Raw genomic sequence first — 16,958 nt, forward strand, 5'->3', positions numbered from 1 at the left:
ACATAGAGGCATGACGGGGTGAGAGGAAGGAGAAACAAAGAGGCATGACAGGGTGAGGGAGGAGAAATATAAAGGCATGACGGGGTGAAAGGAAGGAGAAACAAAGGCATGACAGGGTGAGGGAGGAGAAACATAGAGGCATGACGGGGTGAAAGGAAGGAGAAACAAAGGCATGACAGGGTGAGGGAGGAGAAACATAGAGGCATGATGGGGTGAAAGGAAGGAGAAACAAAGGCATGACAGGGTGAGGGAGGAGAAACATAGAGGCATGACGGGGTGAAAGGAAGGAGAAACAAAGGCATGACGGGGTGAGAGGAAGGAGAAACATAGAGGCATGACGGGGTGAAAGGAAGGAAAAACAAAGGCATGACAGGGTGAGGGAGGAGAAACATAGAGGCATGACGGGGTGAGAGGAAGGAGAAACATAGAGGCATGACGGGGTGAGAGGAAGGAGAAACATAGAGGCATGACGGGGTGAGGGAGGAGAAACATAGAGGCATGACGGGGTGAAAGGAAGGAGAAACAAAGGCATGACAGGGTGAGGGAGGAGAAACATAGAGGCATGACGGGGTGAGAGGAAGGAGAAACATAGAGGCATGACGGGGTGAAAGGAAGGAGAAACAAAGGCATGACAGGGTGAGGGAGGAGAAACAAAGGCATGACGGGGTGAGAGGAAGGAGAAACATAGAGGCATGACGGGGTGAGAGGAAGGAGAAACAAAGGCATGACGGGGTGAGAGGAAGGAGAAACAAAGGCATGACAGGGTGAGGGAGGAGAAACATAGAGGCATGACGGGGTGAGAGGAAGGAGAAACAAAGGCATGACGGGGTGAGAGGAAGGAGAAACAAAGGCATGACAGGGTGAGGGAGGAGAAACATAGAGGCATGACGGGGTGAGAGGAAGGAGAAACATAGAGGCATGACGGGGTGAGAGGAAGGAGAAACAAAGGCATGACGGGGTGAGGGAGGAGAAACATAGAGGCATGACAGGGTGAGGAAGGAGAAACAGAGGCATGACAGGGTGAGGGAGGAGAAACATAGAGGCATGACAGGGTGAGGAAGGAGAAACAGAGGCATGACGGGGTGAGAGGAAGGAGAAACATAGAGCAGGGTTCGTACACTTTTTCCAAGGTCAAATTCAAGCACTTTTCAAGCACTTTCCAGGTCCATTTTAAAGCTTTTTCCAGCACCTTACACTACCGTAAATTACATACCAATACATAGTTAAAATTATTATTTAGTGTTTTTATCACATCAAAAGAGATAAACAGCCAAATGTTTCATAAGCAGAGGGCTGCACGATATTGAAGAAAAATTAGATATGCGATAACTCATTAAATAATGCAATATTCAATATGCAATACAATAATGCTTAAAGTGTGTCTGTCAAATTAACTTAAATTATCTTTAAAATATCTTTAAAATTATATAACCTACACATACATGTTTCACATTCTTTTTGTGATAAGAAAATATCCCTACAATTTCAAGACAGTGAACATCAGTGTTTTACTGTAGCATAAGAAGTGTTATTTTAACATCACTGGGGTTTAGGGGGTTCAGGTTATCCTACATTAGGTTTATTTAACAACAGAAACTAATTAATCAAATAAATGTAAAAATAAACACTGCTTAGTTATAAATATACTGATTCTTATTAAAGCTACAAAAGTCAGCCAAAACCAGTGAGTGATTTTTTGTATTTTGTTCATGATCCCAGTTATTGCAAGCCGTTGCGATATGCAAGCATATTGTAATATATACAGTTGCAATATTTTGATATATTGTGCAGCCCTAATATTTAAGCCAATCACAAGTTTTATTCTTCAACATGTATCACTAAGTATATAGCCTAAAGCATATGATTAATATACTTTTCATTATATTAATGTCCAAACATTGCTTACCAGATAATGTGATTTATAGTCTGTAAAACTGAAATAATTTCAAATATGAAGACTTAGGATTTGAACAGAAATATTTGACAGGCCTTCCCGTTTTGGGACACATTCTTGATATAGACAAGGTTTGAACAATATCTGAGTGCACAGGAACCTGCCTGATAAATGTATTTCATTGCCAAGACATAACGTTAGCTAATACATTTACTGTAATAGAGCAGTGTAAATATTGCATAGGGCCATCCTGAACCTTACAGTAACAGTATACTACTTATGACACTGACTGATTTCAGTTCAGCAATCAACGACTGTTGTTATGCACTGGGCTAACGTTTGCAGGTTGCACGTTACACTTCTGTAATTTTGGCAATGTTCACTGCATATGCAAACTGCAAATGAATGTGACATAACGGACATGTAATACTTACATTACATTATCGGACCAAGTACTCTGTCACTAACGGCCCTTTCAGATAGGACGCGGACCGCGCTGCGCTATGAAATGAAACCGATATATTTCAATGGCTTGCGCCGCGCGACTCGGACCAAAACGGAGCTCAGCGAGCTCGCGCGCACGCCGCGGTCAAAGTTTAAAATAGTTCAACTGTTGCCGCTGCGTGGCCAATAAAAACGGTGCATCCAAACAACCGCGGAAATCAAAATGAAAACTCCGCCTACTTTTGCTCTGGCCAGCGTAACGCAAATCAATATGTATCTGATTCTGAAGGGCTACATTTTTTTCTCCGTTTAATAAAGAACTATTTCGTCAGAAAGATATTTCTTGTGAAAGAAATACAGTTACAAATTCAAGCATTTTCAGGCATTTAATCCAAAATTCAAGCACTTTTCAAACCTTGAAAACACATCATCAAAATTCAAGCACTTTCAAGGATTTCAAGCACCCGTACGAACCCTGATAGAGGCATGATGGGGTGAGAGGAAGGAGAAACATAGAGGCATGACGGGGTGAGAGGAAGGAGAAACAAAGAGGCATGACGGGGTGAGAGGAAGGAGAAACAAAGAGGCATGACGGGGTGAGAGGAAGGAGAAACATAGAGGCATGACGGGGTGAGAGGAAGGAGAAACATAGAGGCATGACGGGGTGAGAGGAAGGAGAAACAAAGAGGCATGACGGGGTGAGAGGAAGGAGAAACATAGAGGCATGACGGGAAGGAGAAACATAGAGGCATGACGGGGTGAGAGGAAGGAGAAACAAAGAGGCATGACGGGGTGAGAGGAAGGAGAAACATAGAGGCATGACGGGAAGGAGAAACATAGAGGCATGACGGGGTGAGAGGAAGGAGAAACATAGAGGCATGACGGGGTGAGAGGAAGGAGAAACATAGAGGCATGACGGGGTGAAACATAGAGGCATGACGGGGTGAGAGGAAGGAGAAACATAGAGGCATGACGGGAAGGAGAAACATAGAGGCATGACGGGGTGAGAGGAAGGAGAAACATAGAGGCATGACGGGGTGAGAGGAAGGAGAAACAAAGAGGCATGACGGGGTGAGAGGAAGGAGAAACATAGAGGCATGACGGGGTGAGAGGAAGGAGAAACAAAGGCATGACAGGGTGAGGGAGGAGAAACAAAGGCATGACGGGGTGAGAGGAAGGAGAAACATAGAGGCATGACGGGGTGAGAGGAAGGAGAAACAAAGGCATGACGGGGTGAGGGAGGAGAAATATAGAGGCATGACGGGGTGAGAGGAAGGAGAAACATAAAGGCATGATGGGGTGAGAGGAAGGAGAAACATAAAGGCATGACGGGGTGAGGGAGGAGACGCATAGAGGCATGACGGGGGTGAGAGGAAGTTGAAACAGAGGCATGATGGGGTGAGAGGAAGGAGAAACAAAGAGGCATGACGGGGTGAGAGGAAGGAGAAACATAGAGGCATGACGGGGTGAGAGGAAGGAGAAACATAGAGGCATGACGGGGTGAGAGGAAGGAGAAACAAAGAGGCATGACGGGGTGAGAGGAAGGAGAAACATAGAGGCATGACGGGAAGGAGAAACATAGAGGCATGACGGGGTGAGAGGAAGGAGAAACAAAGAGGCATGACGGGGTGAGAGGAAGGAGAAACATAGAGGCATGACGGGAAGGAGAAACATAGAGGCATGACGGGGTGAGAGGAAGGAGAAACATAGAGGCATGACGGGGTGAGAGGAAGGAGAAACATAGAGGCATGACGGGGTGAAACATAGAGGCATGACGGGGTGAGAGGAAGGAGAAACATAGAGGCATGACGGGAAGGAGAAACATAGAGGCATGACGGGGTGAGAGGAAGGAGAAACATAGAGGCATGACGGGGTGAGAGGAAGGAGAAACAAAGAGGCATGACGGGGTGAGAGGAAGGAGAAACATAGAGGCATGACGGGGTGAGAGGAAGGAGAAACAAAGGCATGACAGGGTGAGGGAGGAGAAACAAAGGCATGACGGGGTGAGAGGAAGGAGAAACATAGAGGCATGACGGGGTGAGAGGAAGGAGAAACAAAGGCATGACGGGGTGAGGGAGGAGAAATATAGAGGCATGACGGGGTGAGAGGAAGGAGAAACATAAAGGCATGATGGGGTGAGAGGAAGGAGAAACATAAAGGCATGACGGGGTGAGGGAGGAGACGCATAGAGGCATGACGGGGGTGAGAGGAAGTTGAAACAGAGGCATGATGGGGTGAGAGGAAGGAGAAACATAGAGGCATGACGGGGTGAGAGGAAGGAGAAACAGAGGCATGGTGGGGAGAGAGGAAGGAGAAACATAGAGGCATGACGGGGTGAGAGGAATGAGAAACAGAGGCATGACGGGGTGAGAGGTAAGAGAAACATAAAGGCATGAAGGGGTGAGAGGAAGGAGAAACATAGAGGCATGACGGGGTGAGAGGAAGGAGAAACCCAAAGAAAGCATTTATAGCTGGCATGATGGGGTCGTGAGAGGATAGAGAAATGGGGAACAGAGAAATCTGGAATGAAGACCACCTCACCTATAGCCTTATTCTGCAATGCCTGTTTCTCTCTGTCTGATACATCTCTTGGCAAAATATCTGGTGTAGCTTCCGTGATTCAACAATAATGGGGGAAAGCATGATTTTCAAATCTACACTAGTAAGTATACTAATGTCAATGTACTAGTAGTAAACTTGTAAGTGTCCTATTTTAATACTGCTTGGGACTAAATTGGCCCGATTTTAGTATATAAAAAGTATATGTTTAAATGTAGGGGAGAGCGGGCACAACCTGACGCGGGGCTAGTTGTAACACCCTTTTTTTAAATACTTCCACACATGCTAGCATGATGAAACTTAGTGTATATACTAGTTGCCATACCAACACTATATAGAGAAAAAAATGCGCCAAAATTCAGAAATCTTTGGAAGATATCACTGAAAATGTATTTAACTATAGCTAAAGTAAATTTCTTACTTATGCAAATTTTTCTTTTTGGTGTTTATTTTAAATTAGACAAATCTGATAATATTTTAATCCCCAATATGTTCTTTAACAGTTGATATGGTTCTCTAATGCTTCGCTAACTAGCAGAAGACACTAGCAAGGTTTACATCCCAGTTGGGGCATGTTGTAACACTGCGTTACAATGTGCCCCTATTAGAACCATGCTATTATATTCTACACTTTTATGAATTCTATTGAGAAAACATGAGAAAAAGGTGAATAAAGACTGAGAGTCAATGTTCAGAAATTATTAATTATTATCGTTGTATAGCTGTTTTCCGGTGTGTTTGTTGTCAAACGGAATTTTTTTGGGGGGGGTTTTATGATTAAAAAATGCCATTATTTTATATGAAAAGTTGAATTATTTTATGGAGAAAATATTTTAGTTTTTCTTGTAATTTTTTTTTATTAGATCAGATAGCATTTTAAGCTGTCATATGGTCGTTACAATGCAACCCTCACATGTTACAATGTACCCCACATTATATACTGTATAACAATAGTAAACTTCAAGTCAACAACTATTTCACAACTAAGTTTCTCATTTGTACTACATCTGTACTACAAGTGAACTAGTGGTATACTAGTAGTTTACTATTTTTATACTAGTACTTTTTTTTTAGTTTATGCAAGTACACATTGTTTAATAAAACAATATGTATAATAATATCATTATTATTTAATTTATTATTCATTTAATTATAATATAATTTATATAATTTATTATTTTTAAAATGTATTAATAAAAAAAAAAAGTTTAATAAAAAAAAAAAGTCACCACTTTAAACAAAAAGCTGAGAAAAGTGCATTTTTTGTCAAAGATTGATGGGATTCAGAACGATGATCAAAATAGATGCCGTAGATCGAGTCCATCAAAATCCCCAAAGCTTCACAGCCCTAGACCTCGTCCTGGGTCGACATTTCATACCGTGTACAGAGCTGAAATGTGGACTCATTTTGGCTTCCACTATAAAGAAACCACTAAGGATATATTTGCAAAATGAGCCATGCTAAAATCCAATATTCTGTAAACACACAGGATCTAAAGAGCTCACTTAACGTCAACTGCGCTGCTATGCTGAGAGCGGCATTTAGATGAATATGTAAATATGTGCTGCACACTTTCCTCTCAATAACAAAATAAACACACAACAAAAAGTGACAGTGGTGAGAAAACAGCAGTTAAAGGAGCTGTATGTAAGAAATGTATTTCAATTAATCATAAAATGGCCCTGATATGTCACTAGACATTAAGAAATAATGTTCATTTCAAATACTTATATCACTGACAACAGTAGTACGGCCAGGATATTGTCATTTTAAAAGTGAAGTTGCAGCCCTCAACTGATGTTGATGTTGTCATGTTGTGTTTTGGCCTGATGCCCCACCCTCCACCTATCTACCAATCCCGAAGTCAGTTGTGTTTCGGCATCCGGGTTGCCAGCTCTGCTCTAGATACCACAGCTGCAGCTACAAACGTGTCAGCCTACGTTCCTGCTGGATCCTGCAGCCTATCTGGCAACCACGAGTCAGGGAAGAGGGGGAGGGGGACATACCGCTCTACAGTAATTTGAAAGTGATTGCAGTACCAGTTTTGGCCACAATCTTACATACAGTTCCTTTAAAGGGGCATTTCACCCATTTGAATATTGTTTTTTATTTAAAGTGGGTCATATATGTAGTCGAAATGTAAAATAAATTTTGAATTTGGTGCCTTTGTGACCGAGAAAAGACAAAAAATAACTTCAGGACGCATTTGTATGAAAGACAACAACTCCCACAATGCACCACATTGCACAGCTCCGCAAGCCACTCCCAATCCAGAAAGCGCATATCTGCCTATAAGAGATCACTCTTCCGTCTACAAGGCTAGCTACCACCAGAGCTTGAAATTCATTTCACATTCACACAAAATGTCTAGTTAGTTGGCGAACTCATTAGTGCATTACTCCTCGTTTGTATTTCTTTCGAAAAGGTGAATTATTGCATGGTACCTGGATGTTCAGTCAGAACATATGCGGTGCGAAACTAGGATAGTTCACAACACAAACGTCCGTGTCCTCGTCTGATTCAGAGATTTCGTCCAGGAGAAATTGTCATCGTTGAAATTCTTTGCCGCAGACGGACTCTATCTCTGTGTTCGTAGCGGTTCGTAGTTGCATAGTGAGATCACCGGCGCCACCAGTCCGCCCTAACTCGAGCCAGTCCGGGCTCCTCGTCCGCGGCAGGCAGGTCTTCTGCCTCGCCCTCGGCTGCTCTTCGCTATAATGCGGCTTGTAAAGGTAGCCACAAACACCTGATTCAAGCATCAGACTTCCGAAATCCTCTTCCTCTATATCATATTGAGCACTCTCCTCCGCTGTTGTCATAACTTTACATCTGTCTCCACAGCGCCTGTTAGCTTAGCTTCAAACAAGATGGAGGATATTGCTTTCAGTTTCAGAGAGTAAAGTCCCACCCACTGATCTGTAATAGGTCTGTAGCGTGAGCGGGTCCCGCCCCCTGGGAAAGCTGAGGAACGTGTCTGTAGTCTCAACAGAAATCCCCCCCTCTTACACTTCCTCCTACAATGACGCAAAATGACGATTTTTGCGTCATTGTAGGAGGAAGTGTAAGAGGTAAATAATGGATTTCTCCCGTATCAGGGGAAAATGAGAGTGTGTTGCACGACCATTCAATAGTATGACTGGGTTTCTAACAATGCAAAGCTTAATGCAAATGGGTGAAGTGTCCCTTTAAGAAAGCATCTGATCATAATGATGTGGATATTTTTGCACTGTAATTCAGCACTCCAGTCAAGTGACATTTATATTATGGTTGTCAACATTAATGCGTTAACGCATACTATTCATTCAAAATCCTTAAAATAATTTAACACAAATAAGGCAAATAAATTAGGCTACTGAAGCATGCAAAATTGCGTCTTTAACTGTGTATGTATTGCATTTATGCACAGACACATTTCAGTTAAATTCACAGTTTTCACACAAATTCAGGATAATGTTTTGATTTGTCATGTGTATGTAGCTGTGCTTAGTAATTCTGAATGGATCTGTGTTCTGTAGTAGGCATATGCGGTTTGGATGGCTTGGGTTTTTTTGGCCTCGTTTACACTGCAGGTCTTGATGCCCAATTCTGATTTGTTACATTAATCAGATTTTTTTGACCGTCCGTTTACACGTTCTTTCAACTGTGACCCATATCCGATTCATGTGTTTACACTTGCCATACTATCTGAAATATCGCGCATGCTTAAAGGGTTAAATTATCTTGCACAGATGGACGAACGCGAAATATGCTTGATGCTAGCTCTGCGATATATGCGAAGTTCGCCAAACATCACCATGATTATGAGGCGAAGGAGGACGAAAAGTGCCATCATTGCAGCCTGCACATATGCTTCAGTTATTGTGTGTGAGAGAGATCTCAGGACTGGTGGGAGCATATTCTCTTTAAATATTGGCTTTAACGAGGAGCGGTCGGTCCGAAATTTTGTTGTGTACAACAATATGTTGTGTCAACGTTTGTCCACATTTCTCTCCAACGACGACACAACGTTTCGTCGGGCCATCCATCCCTTTGCAGATGCGCGTTGGGGTTTCTCTCGTCATTAAACCGCGGAGACGTTGCCTAATGCCTCAGAAAATCCGACCTGCCTGTTTACATGACAGTCACATTGGCACATATCCGATTTATTTCCACATATGAATGAGGCCTGAAACCGATCTCGAAATATCCATATGAGCAAAAAATCAGAATTGGGTCACATTTCACAGACAGTGTAAACAAGGCCTTTGTCATATTCATGTGGTCCTGTTTGGTATTGCAACTTGACATGTCGAAAATGTAAACAAGCTCTAAAATGGTCTAAACAAGCTATTTGTACTCTACACTGTACTCATTCTGTGCACTTGTTCTGTAATGATTTTTTTTTCATGCGTGCTTTGGTGTACATAAATTTATGAATTATATGGACTTCTTCTATCATTTGGTTTTTAGGTGTCTTTTGAGAGTCTCCTTTTTTGGAAAGACACCTAAATTTACCTTGAAAAAATCTTGAAGGAAATACAGTTTAGTGAGAATAACCCATCAATCTGATAGTTTACCTTGTTGGATATAGCAAATTATGACAAAATGAATGTGTTAAACAAGTTAAATGTGATCACACCTTTTTTTGTTTACATTTTGATATTGACAGCCCTATATATATATCCCCCCCCCCCACTGGGGCCCAGCTCCCTGGGCCCAACAGGCCTGAGCAATGCCTGCCATGCTTTCATATTCCCAAAAGGGAGTCAGACTTTTCTTCAATCCAGAAAACAACTGCAACTTTACCATCACTGATGCAACAATCCACTCCTGGGGCACTATCTTGCACCCAGCGCAATTGACTTTGTACACCGACGCATGTATCATTCCTATTTTGCACCCGCGCAAAGCGGACTTTTCCCTCCACAGACGCACGTCGGTTAACTAAGAAATACACTTGCGCTTGCAGGGGCGCAAAGAGGAGGCGTGTTCCAGCGCAAACGTTCCCTCATGCTATTTTACAGGTTTAGAAAACAATTCCGCCACTGGCCGAAAAAAAACCCAGTTTAAAGTCAGTGGCGCGTTGCGCATGTTATTCATATGCTATTTTAAGGGCGCATGCTTGGCCTTAAATAATGTAGCTTGTGCACAACGCGCATACACTTTGATTCTCTCATCTACACAGAAGCAGCAGTTTTCATTTTTGCAAATCATACATTATTACGATAGATAGATAGATAGATAGATAGATAGATAGATAGATAGATAGATAGATAGATAGTTTATTATAAAAGCATACATCTAGCTTACACATTTACCCAAATTATCATACGCCTGTTTAACCGAAGTTAATTTGGGTGTGTTTCTCCATCCCCAACGTCCCTGACGAGAATGTCGGTCTCCTCGGCTGTGAACCGCTCCTCGCGTGCACCTGGCAAATCCGCCGTTATAATAGGAATCCGCTTTAGAACAAGCGCGCCTGCTCTTAAAGGGAATGTGAGATGACGCTCTGATTGGTTTATTTCACGTAATGCCCAAACCACACCTATGAATAATGAAGCTACTTCAGACCAACCCATTTTAGATTTGCGTCAGGTGCAAGAGTAATTTATCCCGCCGGTATAATAGCAACAGCGCCCAAGACCCGCCCACAAAGTTACTTGCGTAATGCGCTTGATACTTGCGTTTCAGATCGTTAAAATAGGGCCCCTGGTCTTCTCGGCACTTGGGGACGCTGCGCCGTCCAGCGTGCCCTCAGCAGGCCAGGGCAGCAGGCTTCGACTCACAACAGCCATGTGCTCGAAGCCACCATGCTCTTCTTCAATGCCACAGACCCATCAACAAATTCAATCTTCAACCACTTCAAGAATTGTCCACGATTGCAACTGCCATGCAAGTATACTGTGATGAGGTGTTCTGAAGATAAGAGCTTATGGTTCTTTTCAATGTTAAATAGATCTTTTCCATATTTCTATTTCCTGCTTCCGGTTCCACATCACTCACCCCTTTACCTATGCATGTATGGATGAATGTATGTATGTTTGTTTGTTTGTTTAGTTTAGTTATGTTTGTGATTTAGTTAATAAAACTTGTGCACAATTATGCATTTGGTTTCTGATCCTCTGTTTGCATACAAAGTCCCTTTTACGATTTTGATCTTGTTACAGTATGCTCTAATTGCTGTACACGATAAGAAATAATTATTTTTCAGTGACCCTGAAAGATACACTTTTCTTAGAATAAATGAATAATCAGTTCGGTGGAACTGATTAATTGATTGTAATATTAATTTGGCTTACCTCAAAGTTAATCTAATTAACTGACCCAAATATTAATAATTAATCATAATTGGTAATTATGGATTATTATTAATATTTCTCCTTTGAGCTAATATTGTTACAATATATATATATCCTAGTGAAGAAAAACCTATACCAAAATGTTTTTAAAATACAATTATTTCATACTAAGTATACTACAAATCCATTAACAAATTTACTGACATATCACTTGAGACTTACTGATATAAATATTATAATTAAACATTATTTGGAGTACTTCTTTATTGCACAATGCACTAAAATGTGTTTTAATTTCACTATTAGTAGGTCAAGTCATGTCAAGTCACCTTCATTTATATAGCACTTTTAACAATACAGACTGTTTCAAAGCAGCTTTACAGTTATGATATGAAATTAAAGTAACAAAGATTGTTTTGGGTTTACAGCAGCTCTTGAATAAAGTTATTGTCCAGCTAAAGTTAGTTTTGACTGAAGTAAGGATAGTATTATCTCTGTGTTATATCTATAAAATATATTTAAAGTGTACCTAAAGTACATTTGCAATATTTACACTTTATCACAATCAATATACTTAATTATATCTTTAGTTGAACTTCAGCACTATTTCCAGATAACTAAAGTACATTAAGTACAAAACTACTTCCAATTTAGCAGACTTTAAGTTGTTGTGGTGGTGTTGTTTCTAGATTATTGTATATAGTGATCAGGTGCATATTAAATAATTGCCAAAAAAACCCTAAAAAAAAACTAACACAAAACCTAAATTTCACAGTTGTTTGACCCTGGCACAAAATGAGCAGCTAACATCATTTCAGTAATCATATCACCAGTACATGGGCAAGTGTGAACAAGTAGGCTACTATTTAGGCCTGTTGCGATAATTAAATAACCGTCTGATCGCGATTATTTGATCTAACCGTGATTGTTTCAGGCCACCGCGATGATTGCGCTCTTTTATGGTCCAACGGCAAAAGGGGGAGTCAAGAACCAAAAGAAATAGACAAGCACTAATTTATGGAAGCATTTGGGTAGCAATATTCAATTTGAAATGTAATATGCAAAATGGCAATGCAATATGTAAAATGACACTGCAATATGTAAAATAGCAATGCATTTCTGTATTTAAATTTACAATGTTTGTGCAATGTTTGGTGCAAAATGAAAATTCAATTATATAATTTACATTTGCCATTTCATACACTAGTTTTAATATGTAAATTGAATATATTCAAAGTCATCTGATGCCATTCCATAGCTTAATGTGAGGGACAAAGTATATTTACATCATTAAATTAAAGTTCACGGAAACTCGTCTTCCTTCTCCTGGAGCTGTCAATCATTCTCCATTCAGCATTCAAACAGCGCTTCATCCGGTTACGACAGGATAAACGGTAAAACTCTCTCCAATATGATATATTAATGTTATAATGCTTGATCTGTAGAAAAGGGGCTATGGATAAAATGACTATTTTGTTGGAGTTTGCAGTTTCTAAACGACTCGCTACCATGTGTCTGTTCACACAAAGCACGGACTATAAATTGGCATCAAACGCACAATAACTGGAATTTAAAACTGTGAATAACCAAATGATCAATAAACTGTTGGACAGATATACACTAGGATTTGTGCGCTCAACATTTCTTCTGAACTTTTAAATGCGCACTTGCACAGCGCTGCGCACTGAGCCACTGATATGTTGTTTTTCTCTACAATGAAGTAGTGTGGATTTAGTGGATTCTGAATTGTGTTAAACAAATAAAAAAAGTGACCATTAGTTCATACTGTATATGAATGATACATTTTATGGCTTTTTCTGTGATTGGCCAGTTTGTTGTGATTGTTGTGGTTATTTACTAAATTGAATAAATGTATTTAATATTTAAAGGTGTTAACTGTAATCTTACGCTGCAAAATGTTAACTTACAAAGGATTACATTCATTCATTATTTAATGAATGAAGCACACAAAAAATGACAAAGCCCTAAAACAGACAATTAATCACCATAACCGCCATTATTTTGGCGATGATGCCCCCTTCCGACTGTTTGGGACATCTGGAAAATCAACTGAAAAGGTGAACGCTACCAGGAGTTCTGTATTGTGCCAACAGTGAAGCATCCTGAGACCATCCATATGAGGGGTTGCTTTTCATCAAAGAGAGTGGATCTCTCCTAATTCTGCCCAAAAACACTGCTATTATAAAGAATAGAGTCAAAACGTCCTGCAAGAGCATCTACTACCAATGATCCAGGAGCTATTTGGTGATGATCCGTGCATTTTCCAGCATGATAGAGCATCACATGGTGTGATAATGAAATGACTCGTAGATCATTACATTGACATTTTGGATCCGTGGCCAGGCAACTCCCCGGATCTTAATCCTATTGAGAACCTGTGGTCAGTCCTCAAAAGACAAATGTAGACAAGTAGAAGCTCACAAATTGTGATCAACTCTGAGCCCTAATAAGGCAAGAATGGATCACCATCAGTCAGGATTTGGCCCAGAAGTTGATATCTAGCTTGCCAGAGTGAATTGCAGAGGTTATGAAGAAGAAGTCTCAACGCTGTAAATATTGACTCTGCATATATCAGGGCTCGAAATTAACTTTTTTACTTGGTAGCACTGGTGCTCCCAACTTCATAAAGTTAGGAGCACCAGCAAAAATTTAGGAGCACCCACCAAAAATGAAGGACCCAGAGAGTATATTCAACTACACAGTATTGTTAACAAATATTCTCATTATCACAGAAGAACTTGAATTGAAACTAGAATTAAAGATTATAGTTTGGATATAAACACTGACGTCTACAGAAGCGATCAAAATAGAGAAAAGCACCTTTTGAAAGTAACATGGAGCTTCAAATAACTATTGTATCGATCACATTGTTACACCACTAGGTGGCGACAAGTGACTTAAATGTATTTGTTATTGAATCATTCATTCAAGAGATTCTTTCAAAAAATGCTGATTCATCCCTTAATGAAACAAGCAAAGTATGTATTATGATATTAATCATATATTGCTATATAATACTAAATAAGCTATGTTCCACCTCTTTAGGTAATGACTTACAAAAGAAATCTGTCAGTGTTTGTTTCATCTTCTCTCCCTTTTAAATTTCGCGCGGTAGTCAGCTCCCTGTCACGTGACAACGGAGCGCAGTGACAGGGAGTGGGAGTGATTGACAGCTAATATTAACCAATCTAAAATCTGCTTTTAAGTTAAGAACTTCGGTACCAAGTCAGTACTGAAATTAAAAAATTGTGACATTTTAAGTGCTGTTAAGTGGAATCATAAACACCTCTGATTGGCCATTGTGTTCACTCGCTAATCGGATATGTCTGTTATTGGCTACAACGATCAACGCACAGGAGCGTTTGAGAGCACAAGGAAGTGTTTGAAAGTGTTTTAAAAAACAGCGTTAGTGTTTTAAAGCACAAGCAGGCGTCTAGAAGAGGGTCATTGATGTATATTTGCAACATGTTTTTGAAGCGCTGATCATTGTAGCCATTTACAGACATATCCGCAATTAGGTGTTTACGATCCCGCTCAACAGCATTCAAAGCGTCACATTTTTTAAATTTCAGTAACGGCATGGTACCGAAGTCAGTACTTTTTGACAACTCTATCAGACTGTGTCCGAAATCACACCCTATAGTGCCATATTTAAGGGGACAGCCATTTGTAGTGGTGTCCGAAACCATAGTGGTGCCCACAGCTGAATCATCCATCCATCCATTTTCCAAGCCACTGATCCTACAGCGTAATATACAGATAACTTCATTTTTACTTGATTATTAAATTGTTTAATTAAGGCTTATGCATGCTAGTTTCCATGACAGAATTATATAAAAAGATAAATATTTTCATCTTACTACTGCCAGTTTGCTAAGTTTAAAATGATGATTAAACAGCAAGCACCAACTAGGCAAAAGTGGCAGCCCTTCCGGCGCACACAGTGTCTGAATTCACTCACTCGTTTTTATTCATTCCTTCAAGTGGACTATATGAGTGGACTAATGTAGGAAATAGTGAATGAGGGTATAGGGGGCAAAGACAGCCTCAGTTCCTGACGGGCCACAGCCCTGCAGAGTCTAGCTCCAACCCTAAAAACACAGTCAGCTGATCCAGCTAATCAAGGTCTAAAAGATTAATATAAACTTCTAGGCAGGTGAGTTGGAGCTGATTACACTATTTATTTATTTTATTAAAATTAGTAGAAAATCATGAAATGTTACTGGTGTTGGTAGCGACTACTGAATTTTTATATTGCATCCACACTACAATCACATGCATATCTGATCAAAGAATGCAAATTCTCATACCGTTCAATGTAGTAAGGGTGATTTCTGTCTTTGAATACAATCGGTCGATCCATTGATTGGTTGCTTTTTAAAGAGAAGTATGAAGTTACAGGAGATGCTGCCTCATCTGGTCTTAGACTGTCAGGATGACACAGAAAATTCAACTTTAACAATGTAAAAGAGACATACAACATATGCAAGAAAAAGATACTTGTAGTCTACCAATTTTTTCCTTTTTTTCCCTTTATTATGCAACAAGTACACCATTTAAAACAGAGTAAATTATCATACTTTTCATACCCAATGTAACTAGGGGTTTCATTGCTGAACACAATTGGCCGATCCATTGACTGATCACTTTTCATAGAAAGGTGTGAGAGTGCTGGAGATGCTGCTTCATCTGGTCTCGCCCTTTGGTACATGGAGAACAATGAGAGATTATTATTAATCATTACAGATTCTAACAGCCTAGAAATCAGAAGGTGAAATAAAACCAGTTTAACATTGCACAAGAGATACGCAATACCAAACATGCAGTTTTGTAGCTAATAATAATTTTGTAGCTTTTTTATTACACAAAAAGCACAATATCTTCAAACTCCTGACAATGTAAGTTCTCATACTTCTCTCCCATGTAACTTTGTGCTCCACTGTTGAACACAATGGGTCTATCCATTGACTGATCACTCTTTACAGACAGGAGTGAGGGTGCTGGAGAGGGTGCCTCATCTGGTCTCAGGCTGTGAGAGTTAAAGCATAGTTGTTTGATTTGTTAACAGGACCACTAATGTACACACAAGCTCATAATGTTGTCATAAGTAACGGTGCTTCAGTACGAAAAGAAACTGAAAATGTAAACATGTAATGATGCCGGTCTTTCTGCAGTACCGATAGTACGAGTTGACCAAAGAATTCAAATTCTCATACCGTTTAACACTGTAAGGCTGAGTTCTGTCTTTGAATACAATCGGTCGATCCATTGATTGGTTGCTTTTTAAAGAGAAGTATGAATTTGCAGGAGATGCTGCCTCATCTGGTCTTAGACTGTCAGGATGACACAGAAAATTCAGGATGAAAAATAAAAGTTTAACAATGTAAAAGAGACATACAACATATGCAAGAAAAAGATACTTGTATGTCTACTAATATTTTTCTTTATCATGCTACAAGAACACCATTTAAAAGTAAATTCTCATACTTTTCATACCCAATGTAACTAGGGGTTTCATTGCTGAACACAATTGGCCGATCCATTGACTGATCACTTTTCATAGAAAGGTGTGAGAGTGCTGGAGATGCTGCTTCATCTGGTCTCGCCCTTTGGTACATGGAGAACAATAAGAGATTATTATTAATCATTACAGATTCTAACAGCCTAGAAATCAGAAGGTGAAATAAAACCAGTTTAACATTGCACAAGAGATACGCAATACCAAACATGCAGTTTTGTAGCTAATAATAATTTTGTAGCT

General features: G+C 40.0%; 1 protein-coding gene across 1 annotated transcript in view; it reads right to left on the bottom strand.

Moving 5' to 3' along the window:
* LOC311091490 (uncharacterized protein) overlaps positions 1 to 16,958 on the bottom strand; it is a 300,883-nt gene that overhangs the window by 280,202 nt on the left and 3,723 nt on the right. The window contains exons 5-9 of the mRNA XM_084127442.1: positions 16,694 to 16,804; positions 16,414 to 16,530; positions 16,110 to 16,226; positions 15,787 to 15,897; positions 15,508 to 15,624 (exon numbers count right to left, since the gene is read on the bottom strand). Of these exons, the coding sequence (XP_083983568.1) occupies positions 15,508 to 15,624; positions 15,787 to 15,897; positions 16,110 to 16,226; positions 16,414 to 16,530; positions 16,694 to 16,804 (573 nt within the window). The remainder of the gene's footprint in view (positions 1 to 15,507; positions 15,625 to 15,786; positions 15,898 to 16,109; positions 16,227 to 16,413; positions 16,531 to 16,693; positions 16,805 to 16,958) is intronic.

The sequence above is a fragment of the Abramis brama genome (genome assembly GCF_963993115.1).
Source record: "Abramis brama genome assembly, chromosome: 10".
NCBI lineage: Eukaryota > Metazoa > Chordata > Actinopteri > Cypriniformes > Leuciscidae > Abramis > Abramis brama.